We start from the raw sequence: 21,482 nt of genomic DNA, 5'->3' as shown, positions 1-21,482 counted from the left end.
CTTGTTTAGTAATGAAATGTTTTCAGCGCGGCCAGGAAAGTGCCTCTGAGCACTGTTGTTACAGTTAACTTTTATTTAGGGTTGTCATCCTTCCAAATTTCATTTCTCTTCCTTCAGAACAATAGCTTTGGGTTCTGGTTCTCATTAAAAGCAAAACAAAACAACACCCTTCCTCTTCCAAACCTGAAATTCATTCAGCTCAAAGTTTGTAAAGAAGCAGGTTTGAATTGCTTGTTTTCAGGCATCATAAACAGTGGGGGAAATGATTTGTAAAGGAGTGATGCAGTCAGCTTGCAGTAACGTAAAACGTTTTCTGAGGGCAGTTAAGAAGGAAAGCATAGATAACATTGGAATAATATCAATTAGACGTAAATGCAGGATTCAGCAGTTGCCTTTGAAGCTGAAGCATAGGATGGGGGTGTGGATTAAAAGGCAAAGAGCATTCTTCTTAGCATGGCTGTGTTAGCTTGCAGCTCAGATTATTAGCTGGTTGTACTTTCATACTGTTGTTCCATTTGGCTCTAAAGAACAGGAGAGCAACTGCTGAAAGCCCAGGCTTTGTCACCTGCTGAACGTAAATCATGAATGCCAGAATGAAAAGGAGAACCACAACAGTGGGTAGTGTCGAAATAATTTTAGCAGTGTGAAATGCACTTTAGATCGTGCTCTCTCTGGTACTATGTGATAATATCTCTGTAATTGATTATTTTTTTTTTTCTCTCTTTTTTTCTTGACTGTTTCCTTCCCTGCCATCCAGTTCTGCCATCTCATCCTGCTACAGCCGTGTGTACCAGAGCCTGGCCAATCTCATTCGCTGGTCTGATCAAGTGATGCTGGAAGGTGTGAATTCCGAAGACAAAGAGATGGTGACAACTGTTAAAGATGTCATAAAAGCTGTTCTGGATGGAGTTAAGGTATGTGAGACAAGTCATAGAAAGCATACGGTGTCTGTATTCTAGAAGAGATCTAGCTGAAAGAAGCTTTTAAGTGCTGGTAGGATCCTGCTTTTTCAGCAGCCTTACCTCTTAAATTGACTGCTCTGGAAGTGAAATGGTCCTGCTTGGTGTACTGGTTAAAGACCAGCACTAATGGTTTAGCTATTAATGTGCAGTTCTATATGTTCACCCTGGCATTTGGATGGATTGCCCAAAGCAATAAATCTTAATTGAGCATTGTATTAAATTTTCAGCAGGTAATTCCCATTCTCTAATTCTCCTATGCAGATTACAGTACTGAGTTTGCATGTTTTCTGTCTAGACGAAATTTAATGGAAGTGCTTCCTTCCAGTACCCACAGAGAATCAAAGATTCCAGCTCCATCTTTTAGCATGAATGTCAAAGTGTTTGTCAGTGATACGTTGAGCATCTTTAACAACAGGGCTGAACTGGCAGAGCAGTGTTGAGTTCAAATCCAGTAGGAAATTTAGACTTTTAAGAGCTGCAGCAGGTTCTTCAACTGGATGAGTGTGTCAGGAAATGGCATCTTTGACTGTACTCAAACTCCATTTGGTTTTAGTATCTGGATTTGAATGTGAAAATCCAGTGAATATCCCCAGCTTTGACTATCATGCTTTCAGGAATCTTTATGTGTTTTTTGCGTGCTCTGAATATCTCTGTAATGTTGCTTAAACCCTAGTGTGACTTATCAATCCTTTAAAACAAATGTCTTTGGAAGAAAACATTTCCATCACCTAAAGTGGACAGATTTTCCAGGATTATTTTGCATAATATGCCCTTTAACTTTAAGCTCTGAATTTGAAAAGTAAAGCGGGTATTAAGTTTGCACAGCGGGATGGAGAAGAGTTCAGCATTAAATCTCAGCTGCTGTTAGTGTGGCAATTCAGCAGCCATTTGCAGTATATGAAACTCTGCACTCTTGACAGATGAATAGTCAAGCCTGATAAACTGCAAGAGGGTTCACCCTGTTATCACCTAATGAATCTACACAGTCCTGTGTTATCACTAGATCTGGGTTACAGTTGCATGAAACTTGGGACACCCACTGTCCTTTCACTTCAAAGAAGGCTTAAGCATCTGATACCAGTTGCTTCCTAACCAAAGCAGTGTGGATGGATGGATGGATGGATGGATGGATGGATGGATGGATGGATGGATGGATGGATGGATGGATGGACGGACGGATGGACGATGGATGGCTAAATGGATGGAAGGCCGTGGATGTCTGCTGAGCCAGCCTAGGCTGGAAGCAGTGCAGGCACAGCCATGCAATGCTAAGCCTGAGCTATTAACCCCACTGAGCTGTATCAGGCTCCTCTTGCTGCTAGATTGCAAGTTATTTTGGCCTTCCAGTTAGAGCTGGCTTATGTCTAGTCAGCTTGGAACATGATGAGAGCAGATGTGAGGCCGTCCGGGTAGATGTTAATGTCTGGCCACCAAGACTCAGTATATGGAAGTGCTTTGTACTCATCTCCTAAAAAGAAGGTTTATTTTAGAAGGGCCAAGCCAGCCTTCAGGTCTGGAAGCAGAACTGAGAAGCTGGACCCTTCTGTGCTGTGGAGAGCCTTTTCTGTTTCTTTGGCAGATCACATAAGATCCACTTCCACATTTCGGTGTTTATTTCCCCCTTTATTTTCAGAACTGAGCACAAACGAGTTGCTTGTTCACTTGTGCTGTTTGCTGTTTTGATTGCAGGTTTTAATGCCTTGCCTGCTATATATAACAGGGGGGAAAAAAATCCTTGTTTTGATTACATAACTTCTTAAAAATCCATCTCATTTTGGAATTTTCAGTTTGCTGAAGTAGTAGAAGTTTATACAGAGGCTTTAATTATCTCTAATTACTGCTGCAGGAATCTCTTTACTTGCTGATAAGGAACAGCATAATGTGCATCTGGCTCAGCTGAGTGCTGATTACCTCTGTACTGTATACTGAAGATCTTGGCTTGATTTTCAAACACTAGTTCTCATTCTGGGGTTAGTGGAGAGGAGAAAAAGGCAGGATTCAGGGAATCTAGTGCTTTTGTGCTTGTGCTAATTGAGGTCCCAGACAGGACCATCTTCATAGTGTTAGCTCAGATGGCCATCTGTATGTGCTGTGCTTGTGCACTCTCATCCTTCCCCATGTGTGGGCTTTTCCAAGACAGCTTCTTGAAAGCTGAGCATTTTGTTGTGTGGTTGGTGGGCTCTGTGCAGATTATTTTTGTGCCCAAGGTCATACCATGAATGTAAGTACATACATTGGCCCAGTCAGAATCAGTTGCGGTGTGCTCTTGGACGTGTTGAAATGGGTTGCAGTGTCCGTCCTTTGCACATCCACGGTGCTACTTTATTCTCTCTGTGATTATTGCTTTGGAAGAGGAAGCAGCTGTTTCTGACCTCAGCAGGCACAGACGTGGAGATGATGCTGAAATGATGACACTGTAGTTCAGGCTGCTAATAAGTAAAATTGATCCCATATAATTTCCTTTGCATAACATGCTGGGAAGCCAATAGTGTCAGGAAGCACTGCCAGTTATGCAGCCTAACTGAGAGGGCACGTGTTTGTGTCTGTGAGCAGCAGATACATTTGTTGGTCACAGACACGCATGAAAAGTTCTCTCCATCCTTCTGGAGTGAGTGATGAATCTCCAGATGTTGCTTTGACTGCTGGCAGACTTGGAGCTCAGGATTATCATGTGCTTATCTCTTTATCCACCGCCTTATCTGCCTACAACAGATACGCTATAATAGTTTCCTGAATGATGAAGACTTTCATTGCTAACAAGTTAAAAGATGGCTCTGGGGGGAGCAGGCCTTTTAATTAAGGTGTTTGCTATTTAATTTGTTGTTGGACATCTTTCAGAAACCAGCCTTTGGAAACAAATACGTGACACACACTTGTTCGTGAAATATAAAGCAGTGATATAACTCTTTTACTGGCCAACTGAAATACTTCATGCAGAAAGCATTTATGTACTTATATTTGTGTATGTAAAGTCAACTTGATATTATCTAGGGCATTATGGGGACTGGAACGTATTTGTGATGAAAGAGGAAGCGCAGCAAAAAGAAATGTGTGTGGGTTTGTGCAGTATCCCCACAGGGATACAGTTTGTGAACTTAAATATGGTTAAAGTGCTGCTGGGTGCATGCTGCTCCCTTACCACCTCATTTGTGTGGCTCTTCACTGAGCTTACACCCAGCTCAGCTCACTGCCCATATCAGCATTAACCCCTGAGTGGGTACCCAAGAGTTTATTGCAGTAGAATCCTGTTCTGTTTTAGCATGTTTGGTTGCAACATTGTTCATATAATGATTCTTTTCTTTTTTCTTCTCTCCCCTCCATCCACCAGGAGCTGGTCAAACTCACGATTGAAAAGCAGGAGCATCCCTCTCCCACAAGCCCTGTTAAACCCAGTTTACCAGCATGTAAATCTGATAGGTGGGTCTCTTACAAGCATTTCTTGTGCGTGCCAGTCCAGCATAGTAGCCTGATGTGAGGTAATTTCTGGTTACTCATAGTTGGGTTAAAACACTGAGTTGTTTTCCACAGTGGACAGTGTTGTGTACTACAGTCTTATGCATTACAGAGGCACTACTTGAAGAGAGCAATATACAATGATAGAGAAGAGACCAATATCTGGCAATGAAGCATCACTTGGCTATGACATGTCCACATATTACTCTGTGTATACTTGTAATTCTACTCCCAGATGTGAATTCTTCCCTCTGCTTTTGATTTCTCATATTGTATATGATTTAACATACGTATTAATCTGTCAGCATGCTGCATTCCGACTGCATTTTGTGATCTGCAAATCTGTCTTTTGCTTGTTACAGCCCATCAGAACTTCCCCTTACAGACCGAGAAATGGAGATCCTAAACAAAACAACTAATATGACTCAATCAAATGAGCTACTGACGGACTCCATGGACGAAGAGGTCGCACCTCCTAAACCCCCTCTGCCTTGCATTCGTGTGGCAGAAAACAGGTAATGCTGGCCACCAGCTGGCTGAAGTGTGGCAGTGGCTCTTAGCATCTTATTTGTTATATTTTCTTGTCAAAATGGATACAGGAGGTCACGGGGGTTAGTGATGCTTCTAAATTCCAGTCCTCCAGGGTAATTCTTCCCAGCTCCTGTAATCTGTGTATGACTTTGTTCTTTCTGCCTTGTTCTGAGCATTACTTTTCATTGTCTGTGTTTTCCTTTCCTTTGTTTTTTTTTTCCCCCATGAGGATGGTACAGTGCCTGAGACTTCTCTATGAGAGGCACTGCATAAATGCATTAAAGCTTTTATTTAAGACTACATAAATACACACCATATTCTGTTCAACTCTGTATCCTGTGATGCTGTAGTTGTGTGTGTGCTGTTGTATCCAAAGGGAAATGCCTTGTTAACCTCAGCTGGCAGTTGTCAACCTGTTCTGCACATTCAGGTGGCTCTGCATTGGTTATCAGACTAAGAGTGAAAGGAGCTACTACTGTGTGAAAAGAATCTTTTATTTAGTTGTACTTAGCCAGCTCTATGAGTAACCACATGAAAGCTTCTACGTTCTATTTTGGAAATGAGAGAAAAACCCCAGTTTACGGCTTTTTGGTGTGTGTACGGTGTTTTTCTCCTCTAGAACTGGTGCTAATAGATGGTGTGAAAATGCTTATCATGAGCTCACTTGAAAATGCAGCATCAGGAGGACTGTGGCTGGCAAAAGAAACCACCACGTTTCTGTGTATGTTATGAATTCTCATGGGCTGTATATATAGAAAAAAATCCTGTTACATTCCAGGAACAGAATATGTGTGCTCTTGGGAACTTACAAACGTGATGATTGCCAGAATTGTCAGTAGAAGCAAAACTTAGAATCCTCAATGCTTAGAATCCTCAATGCTTACTACTAATGGGTGGGTGATAATGTATGTGATACTGATGAATGCCGCAACCTGGGCCCATGCAGCTTGCATGCCTGGTGATACTGACAGTCTTGTTGCTTCAAGGAAAAGGGCACAGAGGATTTTCCTGTCCTGTAGGTTGCTGCAGCTTTGAAACCCCTCACAAACCTAAAAAGTTTGAAGAGGAGGAATGAGAAATTACTGTGAACTGAAACCTCCGGGTCAACTGAAACATTTAATTTGGACTTCTACCACTTTTATGTAAAAATAATTGGTGTGCTAATTAGCTTCATTAAAAATAATTTTTGGTTATGAAATACTAAGTCTTCTCCAAGCTTAAAAAAATACATCACTGAACAGGACCTTTCCAGTAAGAGGGTCGTTAACTTGGTGTTTGTCAGGGTATGCTCTTTGTTGAATAGCTGTGGGTCAGCTTTGAACGTGCGCTTTTTGATCGTGGCAAGGCTGAGGCTATCTGGAAAACAAGCTCCTGAAGCTTCTGAATGTCTTCGGTGGTAATGGAAGCATCAGTTCCTGTTGTGTCTTGCAGCCCACCTCCAGCCTTGCCCCCTAAAAAACGGCAGTCGGCGCCTTCCCCAACCAGAGTGGCAGTTGTGGCCCCCATGAGTCGAGCCACCAGTGGATCTAGTTTGCCTGTTGGAATCAACAGACAGGTAATGGCATAACTCCTCTGTGGAACCAAAAGGAAGTGTGCTGGAGAGTATAGCAAAAGCTCAGGGAAGCATTGCAACCTGAGCAGTGCAGATCACAGCACGTTCCTGCTGCCCCAGGCAGCCCCATATGGAACAATGCTGGGATGGGAATTCTAGCAGCAGGAAATCAATGCAGTGAGTGATGGAAAGAGCTGAATTTTTTCTTTCCCATTTTGTTGTTGGATTTGGGTAACGAATGAACTGCTACCAAACTTTGTTGCCTTGAGGTGCAGCAGAATGTGCAAATCCAGGAGGCTGAGTGTCTCAGGGTTGGGTAAATCAGGGTGTACGTTGGTTTGTTGTACTTACAGCATCTTTACTTGACAAGATGTTTACTTTGGGGAAATCGGTAAATTTTCTGGTACAACTACAGAGAACTTGTGACGGTGTGTGTTAGTCGTACCCTGTCACTTGTGCTAATGTTTGCAAGATTGTAAACAGATGGTTTTGCTTTACAACTTTGGGAACTTACTGACTCAGCAGCGAGAACTCGAATTGTGTTGAAGTGCACCAAAATCAAGTCTTGCTCTCAGTCCGCAGAGCTCCGACTTAAGGAGCCTGTGCTATCACTGGGCTGACCCAGATAAAGCTGTGGAGGTTTTGCAGTTACTGGTGCAGTCTCATTTAGATTGATGTGCAGGGATTACCTGCAGCTTGATGAGCTTGAGGTAATTTCTGAAACTGAAACGTAGTCAGTAGGCACCGAAAGCTGACATGAGCTGTATCCCATTATCACCTGTTTACCCTTTGCATGCACAAAACTAAATGAATATTTAATAAAGCCCCTATTATTCAATGAGAATTCTTGCCTTTTAGTTACCCAGTGCCAATGTCAACAGCTGGTGACATCCGCTGTGGATCTCAGCATGCCCTGGCCTCCAGCAGGTTCATGCAGGGCTCCCTTTGGGGGTTGCTCAATGTGCCCTTTACCCAGTAGGAAGCTTTCTGGCTTTCTAATGGGCCTGTCTAGCTAAGGAGGGCTAGCAGCACTGATCTGATCCCTTCCTAGTTTTCTTACAGTAGCTGCAAGGTGTATGTTTTGTGAGCTGTATCTAATTACTAGCAAGCTGCTGAGAGTGATGGTAATTTGTTGTTTTGCTTGTTTGGGGCTTTTTTTTTGTGCTTTAGGATTTTGATGTTGACTGCTACGCCCAGAGAAGGTTGTCAGGAGGCAGCCACTCCTACGGGGGAGAATCTCCTCGCCTCTCACCGTGCAGCAGCATTGGCAAACTCAGCAAGTCTGATGAGCAGCTCTCCTCCCTGGACCGTGACAGTGGTCAGTGCTCCCGCAACACAAGCTGTGAAACATTAGGTGAGCTGGGCTGGGCCGGGGCTGCTGCAGGAGCCCCCATCGCCCTCGTTTGGGAGCTTTCATAGCTGTGTTGCAGAAGTAAATGGATTGTGTTTGCAACTGTCATCCTGTAGTTACTGCAGGCAGTTCGATGCAAAATGATATCCTGTCAGATAGGAAAAAACCCAGGGGAATGGGTTTCCCTCGCTAGAGATGATTGTGTTCAAACTCAATCCAGCTCTCAAGTGGGATGTTTTGTTGGTTTCAACCTTTTCTGCAGACATCAGTAGGAAACAGCAGCACTGTTAGACTTCAGTGGTGCTTCCAGGTACTAGAAAATAAAACAAAAATATAAATGTGAAATATTGCAATCTCTGCAATTAATTACCTATTGAATTTTGATTTGTTTGCTAACATAAAGAAATAAAGATATGAGTTTTAAACCTGGATTTTACAGAAAGTAGAGCAAAATAGTCCTTGCTGCAAAGAAGTACCACTCAGATTACGTGAACTGATTTAGTTAACTGGTGGAATGAGATGGGCAGAACTGAGAAGGGCTGAACAGTAAAAGAGCAGAACTAATGGCTGGCTCTTCTTTTTTTTTCTTTTTAACCAGACCAGTCAGATCACTATGATCCGGACTATGAATTCCTGCAGCAGGACCTCTCAAATGCTGATCAGATACCTCAGCAGGTGCCAGGTATCCTCAGCCCCTTGCCAGAGTCCCTGGGTGAGTCTGGCTCCCCTTTCCATGGACACGCTTTCCAGCTCCCACAGGGCAGCTCTTCTCCACTGGAATTCTGCAGCCCCTCAGGAGCTGTGCAGCCAACAGAGACCCCTCCAGCTTTACCAGAAAAGAAGAGGAGAAGTGCAGCCTCTCAGACTTCAGACTCAGGCTGCAGGGTCTCATACGAAAGACACCCTTCACAATATGATAACATCTCAGAGGATGATATGCAGAATGCAGGGTCTCTCTCATCAGTATCCTGCACGCCGTTTGCTCCTATTTTGCCCTTTCAACAAGGAAACTCGTCAGCGCCAGTTGAATTCATTGCTGATTTTGCTGCTCCAGATTCTAACAGTGACCCGGAGAAGCCACCACCTCTGCCGGAGAAGAAAAACAAACACAGTAAGCAAGATCTTGTGTTTGGGTTTTACTTTTACCTTTCTCTTCCAGTTGCCGTGCTTCTGATGGCCACTAAGTAATGGTGACCCCAAGGTAGTGCCTTTGGGCTAAGTATTGACATTGCTTATGGTCAGTATCAGATGTGGAAGGAAAATGCCAGTCCTTTGGTGGACAAGAAGTGGCTGTTTGAGCCTGGGGTGGTGCAGGCCCAGGGGAGGTGGCATCTTCATTACTGTAAAGAGAACGTTTCACTTCTGTTTGCACAAGTGTGAAGCTTTGAGCCACTCTTCCAAGTTTTCCTGGATCGTTTTCCCTTTTCATGTCCGTTCCATCTCCCCTACATTTATGAATGTTTGCCCAGAAGAAGAGAATGGGGTACTCTCCAAGAGCTCAGGGAAAAGGCTCCTTTTCTGTCCAAAACTGAGTGTTGCCAGTGCAGTTATTTGGCAATAGAGACATAGTCACTCACATAGCTGTGCAGGACAACACTGTTAACCTCATGTCCAATGCTGCTCTTTAGCTACGGGATCTCATTTCCTGGATGCCTGAGAATTTCCCACATCATTAAAATGAGCAGCCTCTAAATGCAAAGGCTCTACATCCCCAGTCAGACTCCTGGCACACGAGTGCTGACTGCAATTCAAGCTCTCTTGACCTTATTTTGATTTCATGGCTGAAAATATGTGAAACCTCTTGCAAGTGGAGCAGACAAACTGATCTGTCAGGGAAGGCTGTGGACTACATGGTGGGATATATTATTTACCAGTCACTGGCTAGCTTTGCAGTTGCATGAAGAAGTAGTACATAAAAGGTCTGGTGAACAGCATTAAGCTGTATGGCTTGCAGCCCAAGTGAAGAGCTGATTTGGAGCTTCCAAGTTGACCTTCTGATTCATTCCCACAATTAATAGCACTTTTATTGGGAAAAGGAGTGAGATTGGTGTCTTGTGCAGGGTTATCTGTGCTCTGGTCATGCCTATGTAGCTTACTATGCCAGCCACCTTTTATAAGTGCATTGATGGAAAGCATCTCCTCTGTGCCTCAGTAATGCCTCCAGATTTGTAACCCTCCAGGATTTTAATCAGATTGCCTGAAGGTGAAGGTCAGGTTAATGTAGGGTCATTCAGCATCCCCTGCAAATCAGTTGTCCATCTCTGGTAAGCAAACATCAAAATATACTAAAAACAACCAAAATGCAGCTCAAATGCTGGTTTGCAGGTGACAGAAAGGAAATAAATGCTGGCGTTTGCATAGGTTTGTTTTTTATGGCTCCTGCTGTTCAAAATATTTGGATTCAGTATAAACTGCAAGGGAATGAGATATTGCAAGGACTTTCAGTAGGGTCAGCCCCTTGTGAGCTCTGTATCTGAATGATGAGGGCTGGATGCAGGTGATGTTAAGCCCTGCAGTCTGGGGTGGGTGTGGGGAAATGCACTTCCATACTTGCAAGCAGCTTTAGTGGGGAGAGATGCTGGGATAGGTCACACTAGGAGACAGTGTGATGGTTGAGGGAGAGACCTAGGATATTTACTTCTCACTTTAAACCCTATCTCTTTGTTTTCTCTTGCTATTTGAGATGTTGAGGAATTACTTAAAAACAGTTCTAGCTGCCAACTTCTCCTTTGTTGTCCACACACACTTTTAACCTCAGCGGCAAAGCCTTGTATGTGAGCTTCCTTTGATGTTAGAATGGAGCTAAGTGTCATCTGGCACTATCAGAAGCTCTCAGAGGATTGATCAGATTGCATTGTTAGGAACGGGAGAAGGTGTTACCTAATGTGTTGACAGCTCCGTGGGTTTGATTAAACATCCTTGATGCAAAGTAGAGTACTTGAGTGAATACCTGACTGCTGCAAATTTGTAATGGCCTTTTTTTGACACTGAGAACTTGTTTCATATGCTTTACTTTGCAGTGTATCGCACCACGGGGCTGTGGCTGTTAGTTTTCCTTTTGTTTTTGATGCTTTTCAGGTCAGTGAAACACTGTTCAGGTGGTGGTGCCCAGGATTTTCTGGCCCAGGGACTGACACATGCAGATCCTCACGTGTAACCACTTGGATGAGGCTGCACTGCTTCCACAGCCCCAGTGCATTTGTGAGACCCTGAAGAGACACATGAGTGATCCAGAGCTGTTGCAGAGATGACTTGGTTGTAGTGCCTTTGTTGTGGATCATCTTTTGGTAGCTGTCAGGAAATGTTACAGTGGAGACTTTGGTCTTTTATTAATAATTTGTACTCAGTTAACCATGTGTTTTTGCTGTGATCTGCTCAGAGGGACCTCCCAAGAGCTGACATCTCTATAATTTAAACAGGGGAGTAATAAACCTTTTAGATGGTTATGAGTTACTGCTGTTCTACTGTGCTAAGTGCAAATTACTCCAGACTTCTGCTTGAGCACCAGCATCGTACCCCTGCTGTGCAGGACACGGGCAGGGAAGAACTTCTGCCATGAAGAACTTGAAGTCAGAAATAGCAAAATCTTGCCCCCAGCCAGCTTGCAAACCAGTGGTGAGGCACTTACTGAGGTTTCCTTCCCTGTCAGTGGGAACAAAGTGCAGCCTGGTGCCCTGTAAGCAGCTGGTATTCAACTGCAGGAACCATGCTGAGGGCAGTCTGGGCTTAGCCAGCATATAATGCTCTTTGAAAAACAGCTCTCCTCCCAGAGGTGACAGCAAGGACTGGCTTGTTCAACCTTGACTTCTCCAGTGAGTTGACATGTGGTGCAGCTTGAGAATTGCCATTACTTTGGCTCTTGCCTATGCACGTGAATCCAATGCTGTTGTGCAGGGCTGGCTGTAACACGGGCAGCACCAGGAGTTTGGATCAGACCTGCAGTGGCTTTTCTTCATCAGATGCTACTGTGCCTTATCAACATTGCAGATATACCTTGTTCCAGATATCCCTTGCAGACCCCTAGAACTGCTGTTCTGAGTCTGCAGGGCTCCCATAGCACTGCTGGCCAACTCCTGCTGCAGTGTGAGCAGCACCCGTGATTTTCATCATGCGGGCAGAGCTGATGTGTGCTAGAAATCCCTGAGCAGCTTCAGCTCCTTCAGAAACGACAGCCATGGTGCTGTGAGCAGATTGCAGGGGAGGTGTTCCTTGCCACAGACAGAGATTGGTTTAGTTTTTAATTCTTTCTCACCCTCCTTTCAGATTCTTTCTGCCTTGGTTTAGAGCTGACATAAGCTGCGCATGGTGCCGTGGTGGGAGAGGTTCTGTCTCCCCCCTCCCTTCTCTCCCAAGGTGCTGTTTAGACACTGTCACCCCACCCCAGCTGCTCACGGTGGAGGCTGCAGCCCCCATCCCTCCCTCTTTGTAGTATTGCTGCAGGGCACGCGGCCTGATTTGAGCTGGTGATGTAATTTCCCATCTGCTTTTTAAATATCTGCCTCGTCTGAAACCACACCAGGGAGGTGGGGGGAAGAGAAGAGCCTTCACAGCCATCTCTGGAGCGGTGCTGCTGCCTTACTCTGCTGCTGAGGGTTGGCAGCAATTTATTGATGCCTATTTAATCTGTGCTCTGCAATCTCTGCTGCTGAGCCAGGTTTGTATTTCACCATCCCAGTTGGTTTTTGCTTCACCTAAAAACAGATGAAGACAGAGTAGAAGCAGAGACACGCTCACCAGCCCCGGACTAGTTCTAACAAGCGAGGCACAGGAGCTGCCATGCAGCGGGATGCATTAGCCTCATAAAGAGCAGAGATAAAAGAGCTCTTCATTATTCCCTTCCAGATTGAGTTAAGGCTCTCAACAGCATTCAGGCTCACTACCTTGAGTTGTGGTAATTCAATTTTACGCAGGCATCTAATGTGCTGCGCTTTTCACCAACACTTCCTGAGTCTGTAATGCCAAACAAACTTCTGAACCCAGCATCTCTCAGCTATTGATCCTGAGATGTCTTCAGATGTGAGCAGTAAGTGCAGCACAGATTTAGTAGATAACTCTGCATGAAGACTTGGTCTGATTGTAGCAGTATCAGCTGCGTTATGTCAGCACTGCTAAGCCAGAATTCTTGGCTTTTGTCCTAATAAGTTGATGAGCTCTAAAAATGTGATCTTTTCCCTCGAGCTCTTGTCCTCCACGCTTCTCCAAGGACCCGTATCCTCAGTTCACTTCTGCCACTAGAGAAATATGTTTCCTAAGATGTGTGCAGAACTTATCCTGCGAAGCAGCTGGGTGATACTAAGATGTTTTTCAGGGCACAGATATTAATGGGAATACTGGAGTCAACTGTAGATACTTGAAAACTCAAAGTGTTTTAGTAACTTTCTGCACCAACACACCTTCAGTGTGATTTCAAGAAAGAGAATATTGGCAAAGCATTCACTGTTAGGTCTTAGAATTCATGTGATGCTGTGTGAAAGTGGAGTACACTTGGACTTGGCTTGTATGTGAGTGCTGATACAAGCAGGTGAGCAGACAACAGCACACACTGACACATGTGCATGCAGTTGGAAGCTTCTGGCATTCCTCCTTGGAAAAGGAAGGGGTTAAGCACCAGGGATGGTGCCTGACATCTCTGCGTGATGCTGAGGAACCAGGGGGAAGCTGGGGGAGGAAGAGGAGCTGGGCTGGTGTAGCTGCAGGTCAGGAGTGCAGCAGCCTTGGCAGAGCTCTGCAGGAGCTGGCAGTGCTGCAGGACATGGGCAGCTTGTCCTCTGGCAGCACAGTGTGGGGTCATGGGATGGGGACAGCAGGTGTTACCGCTCAGGATTGAAATGGACCAGCCGAGGTTTCCTGAGCTTTTTCCCTTCTTTATTCCGTTTTCTGGAGGAGGGATGTCATTGGGTGGGAAGGGGCAGCTGCTGTAGCTCCGTTTCTAAGCAAAGTCAAAAGCACTGGAGGAAATGTGAATAAAGGTGCACATGGCAGGTGCAGAGCGGGTCCTTCCTGCCGGCACGCTGCACGGCTGCATCCTGTTTGCAGTAGGCTGGGCTGCCTTTCTGCACTGGCAGGTGAACAGAAGGTTTTGCCTTGGAGCTGGTGTGGGAACCAGCTTCAGGATGCACAAACACTGCGCTGTGATGGCTGTATTTACAGCTCTCACTGAAATCATCCATTCATGTCGGCTGTGCGACTGAAGTGCAAGCAGGAGCTGAATAATTGCTGCCTAATGACCAGACTTACACAGCCTGACAACTGTGTGTTTATCCGGAGGAGGGGATGGATGATCAGAGAGTAATTTGTATGTGACGGCGTATTTGCAAGTCCCTGGTTAGTTCTTTTTATGACATTTAAATACAATTGTTGTTCCAGTTCTCAGATCCCTTAGTAATTCTGGGGTTTTGTAGTAGTCTTTCCATGATGCTAGATGTCTTTCTCCTTCCACACTAACATACTGAGCTCATCTTTTGTCAGATCTATGTATCCTGCTCATGGCAGGATAGCTGCAGCACGCAGGCACTGAGTGTGACTTTATGTGTTGCAGTGATGGCGTACATGCAGTTTGTGGAGGACTACTCAGAGCCACAGCCATCCATGTTCTACCAGACCCCGCAGAACGAGCACATCTACCAGCAGAAGAACAAGCACCTCATGGAGGTCTATGGCTTCAATGACTCTTTTATCAGCTTAGACCCTTCTCAAGATCTGGCTCCCCCTCCTGCTCTCCCACCGAAGCAGCGGCAGCTGGTAAGTGAAATGGCAGTGCATTTCCCTGCCCCTCCTGGAGCAGCTCTGTGTTTGCTGCTCCTGTTTCTGACAGGCAGTGGTTGTGAAGGGGGTGGGTTCTCACTGATGTTCACATTGTGTTCCTTGCCAACTCGTTAACATGGTTTTTAGGCATTTTGCATCATCTACTTTGAGCTCTTCTGTTCCTTTCTAACCCTACACTCAGGCTCTTCCCCTAAAAATGAGATGTTCATCTTCCACATGAATCTGTGCCAGAATAGAGACACATGTCATGTCTGTTGCTGTGAAGATTCTGACACACTGGGCAGCACAGTTTTCCATGAGGTTGCTGCAGTGCTGTTCCCAATGTTGTTTTGCAACTGTTGTCAAGGATGCCATTGATAATAACCATTTAAACATAATCACTGCTTTTATGGCTCAGTCTTTGCCAGAGCCACAGAACTTTGGTACAGCTATTATTTAACTCCTGCATGCTTTTCCAATGTCAGTCCATACATGTGATTTAGGAGTTTACCTGTTTTTCACTGTTACCTAATTTAGATTGGCCATGGCTGTAACAAACCAGGATGAAATGCAGGGGCAGAGCAACGTTTCTGATGAAGAGTAAACTATTAGCAGATTGTGAGCGAAGCAAAGCATTTCTTTGCTGCTCTTTAATCATTATCTGTGCAGCCAAGATGTCACCATTCTGCCTGCCAGGTATCCTTCTAGTCTTGCAAGCTGATGCTATCAAGGTGTTGCTTGCAGTTGCCCTGAAGCAGAGGTTTCTTAAAATGCAGCCTGGTGCCTCTGCCTTCATCTCCAGTTGGGAACGTGGTTCAAGCAGAGAATGGCTCATTCAGCAATCACTGGAAAAGTCATCAGCTTCTATTGTTCCACTGCTCCCACTGCCCTGAGAGATTCTGAAGCAGCAAATCATGGGGACATCAGCTGCTCCAGCAGCGGGGAAGTCTGCTGGATGGGCTCCTCTGAAATAATAATTAGGAAGTCCGTTCTTGCAAGCTTCATAGCTTGTACGTGTAATGTTTGTATGTTATATTCAACAGGTCAGAGCTGAGAAAGCCTACGTGCAGCTTGGCCTCCGTCAGGCCCTTACTGTAATGGGATTCAGGGTCTCAAGTTTCCAATCTGCCAATGGACCAATAAAACAAAACCACAAAAAACTGCTAATCTGCAGGAGTCAGCTGCTGCCCAGCCTAAAGGGGCAGCTCCTTGCTGGGCAGCTGCTCCTGCCCATACCTGCTCCTTTGGGCATCTGCCCTGGTGCCATGGAGAAGAAGGGCAGAGAGGAGCAGCGTGCTTCCCCCTGGCACAGCTGTCCTGGGCTGTTTGTTTTTAAGGGATTTGTGAAACAAAGAAGATTTGAATTGTGATTTTTTGACACACCCCCATGAACTGAAGAAAGGCAGGTTGGTGTGTCTGGCTCTGATGAACTGTATGAATAGCTGTTTGCTTAACAAGCCATTATACGCGTTGTATTATAGTTAGCGTTTCTTACCCTTTATTCATAGCCTTTTCTGTGCTTTCTTTCTTTGTTTCTCCTGTCTCTTGCTTTCTCCCCCTCTGTTCAGCAGGCCTCCTATGCTGCCTCTTCTTTCCCTTCTGTCTCCTACTGTGTCCAGCAAACTAAAGTGCCCTTCACTCCCGAGGACACCGGTGCCACTCAGGGCCTCACTATGTCAGTCTCTAACTCCTTTCTCAACCGGCACAGCTCCTTTCCTGTGCATTCGGTGAGTTGCTCTCTGTGCTTCTTGTAACCCGCGTGTGTGTGTTTGTGCTGGTGATGAAATGCTCATCTGCAAACCCTGTGCTAATGCTGCCAGTTCTGGGTGAGGTTTTGTGGTGGGGGAGGGATTGTTGAACTCAATTGTTGTAAGGCAGGTGATGAAAGCTAACTGAAATACAGGGAAAATGAGGCTTTCGTGCCACGTCTGTATGGATGTTTGTCTTGGGATTGGGAGGAGATCTGGATGCTCAGGCACGCTGCTCTGACCTGCACAGCCCCCAGGCTGCTGGTGGCACCACTCAGTCTTTGTGTTCTGCTGCATCACTCCAGTGTTGTGGATGGGACGATTAAATGCTGCTGTGTGAGCCTGGCCTTTGGAGGAATAAATAACGAGACGCCATCCTTGAAATAGATGGATTTAGCCAAATGCATGGAACAGTGGATACAGCTCCCTAATGTTATTTTTTCCTAGCAAATGGCCTCTACCGCATCATTCATGTCATATTTGCTTGTCTGCATCTCTTCACATCCCCGTGGTCCCAAACAAGCTCAGATTTGCTGACAAATGAGCAGAGTTTCTTCTCCTCCAGCCCTGATGAGCAGTCAGAAGATAGAACCACAGGAGGAGCTGAACATAATGTAAATTGAAATAAGAATAATCTTACAGCGCTGCCTGAATTTATGATCAGCTGCTTAAATTAAATGGTAGCAACAACAGAGTGTTAATGTAATGAAATGAAATCTAACCATGGAATTCCAGTGGCTCAACAGTGTGGGAAGTGTTCGCGTGTAGAACTATCTGGTTGTGCTGATTGCCTGCATGGTGACAGCTGAGAACAGACTGCTTTAACAGCAACCTGGATGCTTCATAAATTACTCTGATTTTGGAGATGTTATCAGGGAAGAGCAGGGAAAACTCAGAAAGTGCTTTAGTTTAATACTGAGTATTTGAAAACTATCCTCCCACTCCATCAGTGCCTGCTTCACGTTTCAACATTGACTCACTCTCTGAAAGTGGATGGCAGTGATGCTGTGTGCTGGGCCTGCAGAAGGAAGTACTCGAGGACGAGTTCCTTAACTTCACTTGCCATGAAGCTTCTGGCTTCCTTTGGTGTGAGGGACAGCAATGGCATAACCTTGGGAGCGGGGAAGCTGATGTGGTGAGGTTGGTGCTTGCATAGATGTGTGGAAAACAGTTGTAAAAGTTGAACTGAGTTCTCCATTGCACAGAACTATGAGACTGGATAAAAGCATGTCACTGGTTTTGTTTTAATTGAGAGGCTATAAATATGATACTGTAATGTTCTAAAAATACCTGGGCATTTCCACTTTTAGAAGTGTCCTGATTTAAGTGGTTACTGCATACTCTCAACTGTTCTGATCTTGATTCAGACTACGTTATCCTGAATATATTTGATGAAATTATTTGATGAAATGCTAAAGTTGCATTAGAAAATCCTTACTCACATCTGCAAGAGTTTGCTGAAGGGAAAATAAGTGGTTGAAGCGTGAGTAACAGTGAGAACAGTTGGGCAGTGCTCTGTCAGGTGCACAGAGAAAGCAAACTGAATTAAAAATGGTGGCTTCTCCATTAATGCCTTCAAATAATGGTAATCTCACGGTCTCCTTTCTGACAGGCAGAAATGCTATTTTCATTTGACAGCGTCTCTTTGTCTCTGAGCTGCAAAATGCCAATGTCCTTACATGCTTCATAGCTGACCCATATAATACTGTAACCGTGGTTTATCCCATTTTCCCCATCCCTAATGAGACAGCAATGCGAAACAGCTGTTAAAGCTTGGATCTCTCCCAGGGTGACACCCTGCATTCAGCACTCAGCCGGACCAGAACCCTTCCTTCACTCTGCTTCTGGGCATTGCCTGTAATGACTGTTTCATGCAAGGGATGCTGTGAGCTGCACTCCTGTCATTCTCATGTCTTCATTTTCCCCACTGTCTCTCAAGTGAGCACTGATGGTGAGCAGTAAATGTTAGCCCCCTATTTCTGTGCATTTCTTTCAGTAAACCTCTGGGGAGCCAAATTGGCCACCCAGTTCCAACAGAAGTTGCAAGTGATTTCCTTATGGAAACTCTTTAATCCAACACTTGTTTTCACTTGTTCCCACATAACTTCAGCAGACTGAGAAAATGCACAGAAGATCCTCAGCAACTGCTTTTCTTTCTTGTGTGTGTATTAAGGCCTGTTCAGGAAGAGGAGGGTCAGATAAGTGCTTAAAGATGCTCGCCATTCCGACATGTGTTCTGCATGTTTTCTCTGCCTTGCTTCTGTTTGTAGCTCAGTTCTATTCACTGCCCAGACTGCAGCTCCAGTCTTCACCAGGGGCTGAGTTATTTTGGCTCATGTATTGGTTTGATGGTGGGTGCCACTGTGAAACCAGGACCATGAGAACACAGTGTGTTTGTTCCTTTCTGTCCCAAGCAGGATTTGACTCCTTAGTTTGGAACAAAGAGAAGGGGAAAACAAGCTTTGCATCCATGTAACCAGCTCTTGAGCCTTAAGCATTGTTTTGCCTTTCCTGTTTTGTGTTCCTTCTGCATTTATGCTCATTCCCACTGCAGGTTGATGTGGGATAATAGTGCTGTTGTGTGCTGGTATCACTGAATCCTGCTTCTGAAACCCACCTCCCCCTGTGGTTTATGTTTGTTTTACACTATATGTCCCTGTGTAGGCCTCTAGAAGCAGTGTCCCCGGGGACACCAGGCCGTGTATCACAGTTTTTGTGTGGTTGTCTTTTTAGGAAGGCCTTGCCTTCATCTCCATGCTCTGCTGTTGCAAGATCTGTCCGCTAGATATGGTGGTATTGCTTACAAGGCAAACGGGAGCTGAAGCTGTAGTTGTGATCACATTGAGTTCTGATGGTTAAAAGAGAGATGTACAATATAGCACCATCAGCAGGTTTTGCAAATGCTTTCACCCCCCCACCCATTTTCATTGCATTCCAGTTAAGGAGAGGTTTGGATTTTGTGTTTTCTCACATACAGAAGCCAGGAGAGCCTTTCCCAAGGGAACAGAAAACCTCATCCATCCATCTGCTGTGCTGACCATTTAAAAATAGCAAGATCAGCCGTGTGACCAGGTCAGAGGCTTTGCTGAGAAGCATTGAAGCAGGAGGAGCTGCTGCCTTTCCTGTGGCAGCGCTTGAAGCCGTTCTTTTGGCAGCTCGTGCTTCCACCCATTCATTGCAGGAGCATTTCCTTCCTCATTAGCAAAAGTACCTGGAAGCCCAGAATTGTGTCATGAGATAGGAAGTGTTTTCCAATAGTTGTCTGTGTAATTATATTCTTAGGGTGTAGCTTTATACAATGCCCAGTATTTTGTGCACATAGTTCTCTCCTGTTAGAATTCGGGCACGCAGTTGTGGCACGCTGCCCACGTCTCTCTCTTAATAGCATTAGCAGAGGAAAACCTGAAAGATTGATCCCTTCCTCTGATAGCTTCGTGTTTTGGGAGTCAGATGCTCTATCTGATATGGGAGTGTCTGGCAGGATCGCAATTAATTTGGCAGGAGTCAGTAGGGTGACAGAGAAGGCTTTGCTTAAAAGGTAAGAACTGTGGCTGCTGATGCTGCAGATGCTCTGACAGCCATTTGATTGAGTTCAGCTCTGAATTTAGGATGCAGATTGCTGTTACGATCAGCAACCGCCTATAAAAAACCCTTCCTCCCTGTTCCTGGGTGCCTGTGCCTAGTGGATGTTGGAGTCATAAGTTTTCTGTTAGATTATCTGCTGCCATCTAACCCAAATAAACGTTCCTAACATCATTGACCTTTGGGGCATCCTGTAACGCCCCTGTTAATGATGGAAGGCTGTTCTGAAACAAACAATCAAAGGCAGCAAATTGAAGATGTTGAAAGATGCCATCTCTGGATGGGGCTGTGTGTGCCACGCTGCTTTCAGTGTGTGTAAACTGTCAGGTCTGGACAAGCTGCCTTCCTGCTGCTCCCAGGAGATTGCTTTGAGCTCAGAAATGCTTCCCAAGTGATAGAGCTGTATATAAATCTGCTTCAGTGGGGAGAGGGGGGGGATCTCTCCCTGCTCTCTCTGTGCTATTTGCTGTTGCAGGTCAGAGTCCCTCATGATGGCAGACCAACAGCAGTTGGAAAGAGGAAAACATCCTTTCTCAAAGGATCTGGATGCTTTCTAGCTTCCTAAAGATAATTTTGAAGTTCTTCACTGAAAGCAAAGCCATGGAGGTTACATCAGGGCAGCCATAGCTGAGGCCTTGCTGACCCTGCAAAACACAGGGAAAAAACAAGCACAGATTAGCTTCTAAGTTAAAATCTTGCCTCTGATTTTGTGGAGGGCAGAGGACTGGTTTCATTCCGACAGTTGTCTTGAATGGACTCTCCCCTCCCAAAATAGGCCTGGCTTTTATGGGATGATAGGGCTCCTCAGGGCGGTCCACCTCCCAGACCCCATGGCAGCAATTCCTGCTGCAGCTGCCGGCTGGGCTGGGCTGGGTGGGCACAGCAGGAATGGTGCCATCTGGACCTCATCTCCACCGCAGGGTGTTTTTCCATTTTCAAAGTATGCTGCATTCTTGGCTCTTGTCCCAGCACGGCTGCATAGCTGGAATTCCTGGGCTGCTTGAGCAGGAGGAAGGAGGGGTCTTCCTGGCTGCTTTCTGTGAGATGCAACAGTTCAGCGAGACTGTAAGTTGAGAGCAGCTTGGCTAATTAATGCCAGCACACCAAAGGATTTTTTGTGTGCTGTTCCCTTTGTTTAGCAGCGAGCTGAGAGCCTGCATCCTTAAATGATTGTTCATAGGTCACGTTGGATCTCATCACTGGGGCAGCAGATTGCTGAGCACCTCCTTGAGAGCCGTTGCAGTGCATCGGTGGGAGGTGCACGTGCTCCATCCACTTTGCTCCTGTTCTTTTTCTGGTGGGTGAGCATGGGACTCGGGGCATTAGTTGGCATATCAGAGCCGGTGAGATCATGAAATACCAGGGAGACAAGGCAGGCATAATGAATCTGCTGAGCCAAGATGATGTCATGAGCCCTGAGTCTTACGAGGGATTTAGTGTTTTGTGCCGTGCAAGTGAAAATGAATAAATGTAGAGCATTTATCCAGGCAGAAAGTAAATACAGAGATTAGACTTGTCATTGTTACTGAGGCAGCACCAAAAGAGGATGGTGTCCCTGG

At 45.3% G+C, this 21,482-nt stretch overlaps 1 protein-coding gene across 11 annotated transcripts in view; it reads left to right on the top strand.

The window, feature by feature from the left end:
* The window catches only part of RAPGEF1 (Rap guanine nucleotide exchange factor 1), a 66,901-nt gene that overhangs the window by 28,905 nt on the left and 16,514 nt on the right, over positions 1 to 21,482 (top strand). For 7 of the 11 annotated variants that reach the window (XM_015879001.1, XM_015878999.2, XM_015879003.2 and 4 more), the window contains 8 exons: positions 758 to 914; positions 4,291 to 4,379; positions 4,778 to 4,930; positions 6,378 to 6,501; positions 7,669 to 7,852; positions 8,448 to 8,960; positions 14,388 to 14,590; positions 16,162 to 16,320. In XM_015879001.1, coding sequence (XP_015734487.1) covers positions 758 to 914; positions 4,291 to 4,379; positions 4,778 to 4,930; positions 6,378 to 6,501; positions 7,669 to 7,852; positions 8,448 to 8,960; positions 14,388 to 14,590; positions 16,162 to 16,320 — 1,582 coding nt within the window. The remainder of the gene's footprint in view (positions 1 to 757; positions 915 to 4,290; positions 4,380 to 4,777; positions 4,931 to 6,377; positions 6,502 to 7,668; positions 7,853 to 8,447; positions 8,961 to 14,387; positions 14,591 to 16,161; positions 16,321 to 21,482) is intronic. The other 4 variants (XM_015879007.1, XM_015878998.1, XM_015879009.1 and 1 more) reach the window with 2 other exon arrangements.

The sequence above is a fragment of the Coturnix japonica genome, chromosome 17 (genome assembly GCF_001577835.2).
Source record: "Coturnix japonica isolate 7356 chromosome 17, Coturnix japonica 2.1, whole genome shotgun sequence".
Taxonomy (NCBI): Eukaryota; Metazoa; Chordata; class Aves; order Galliformes; family Phasianidae; genus Coturnix; species Coturnix japonica.
The sequence above is the reverse complement of the archived record's forward strand: the minus strand, read 5'-3'. Positions and strand labels throughout refer to the sequence as shown.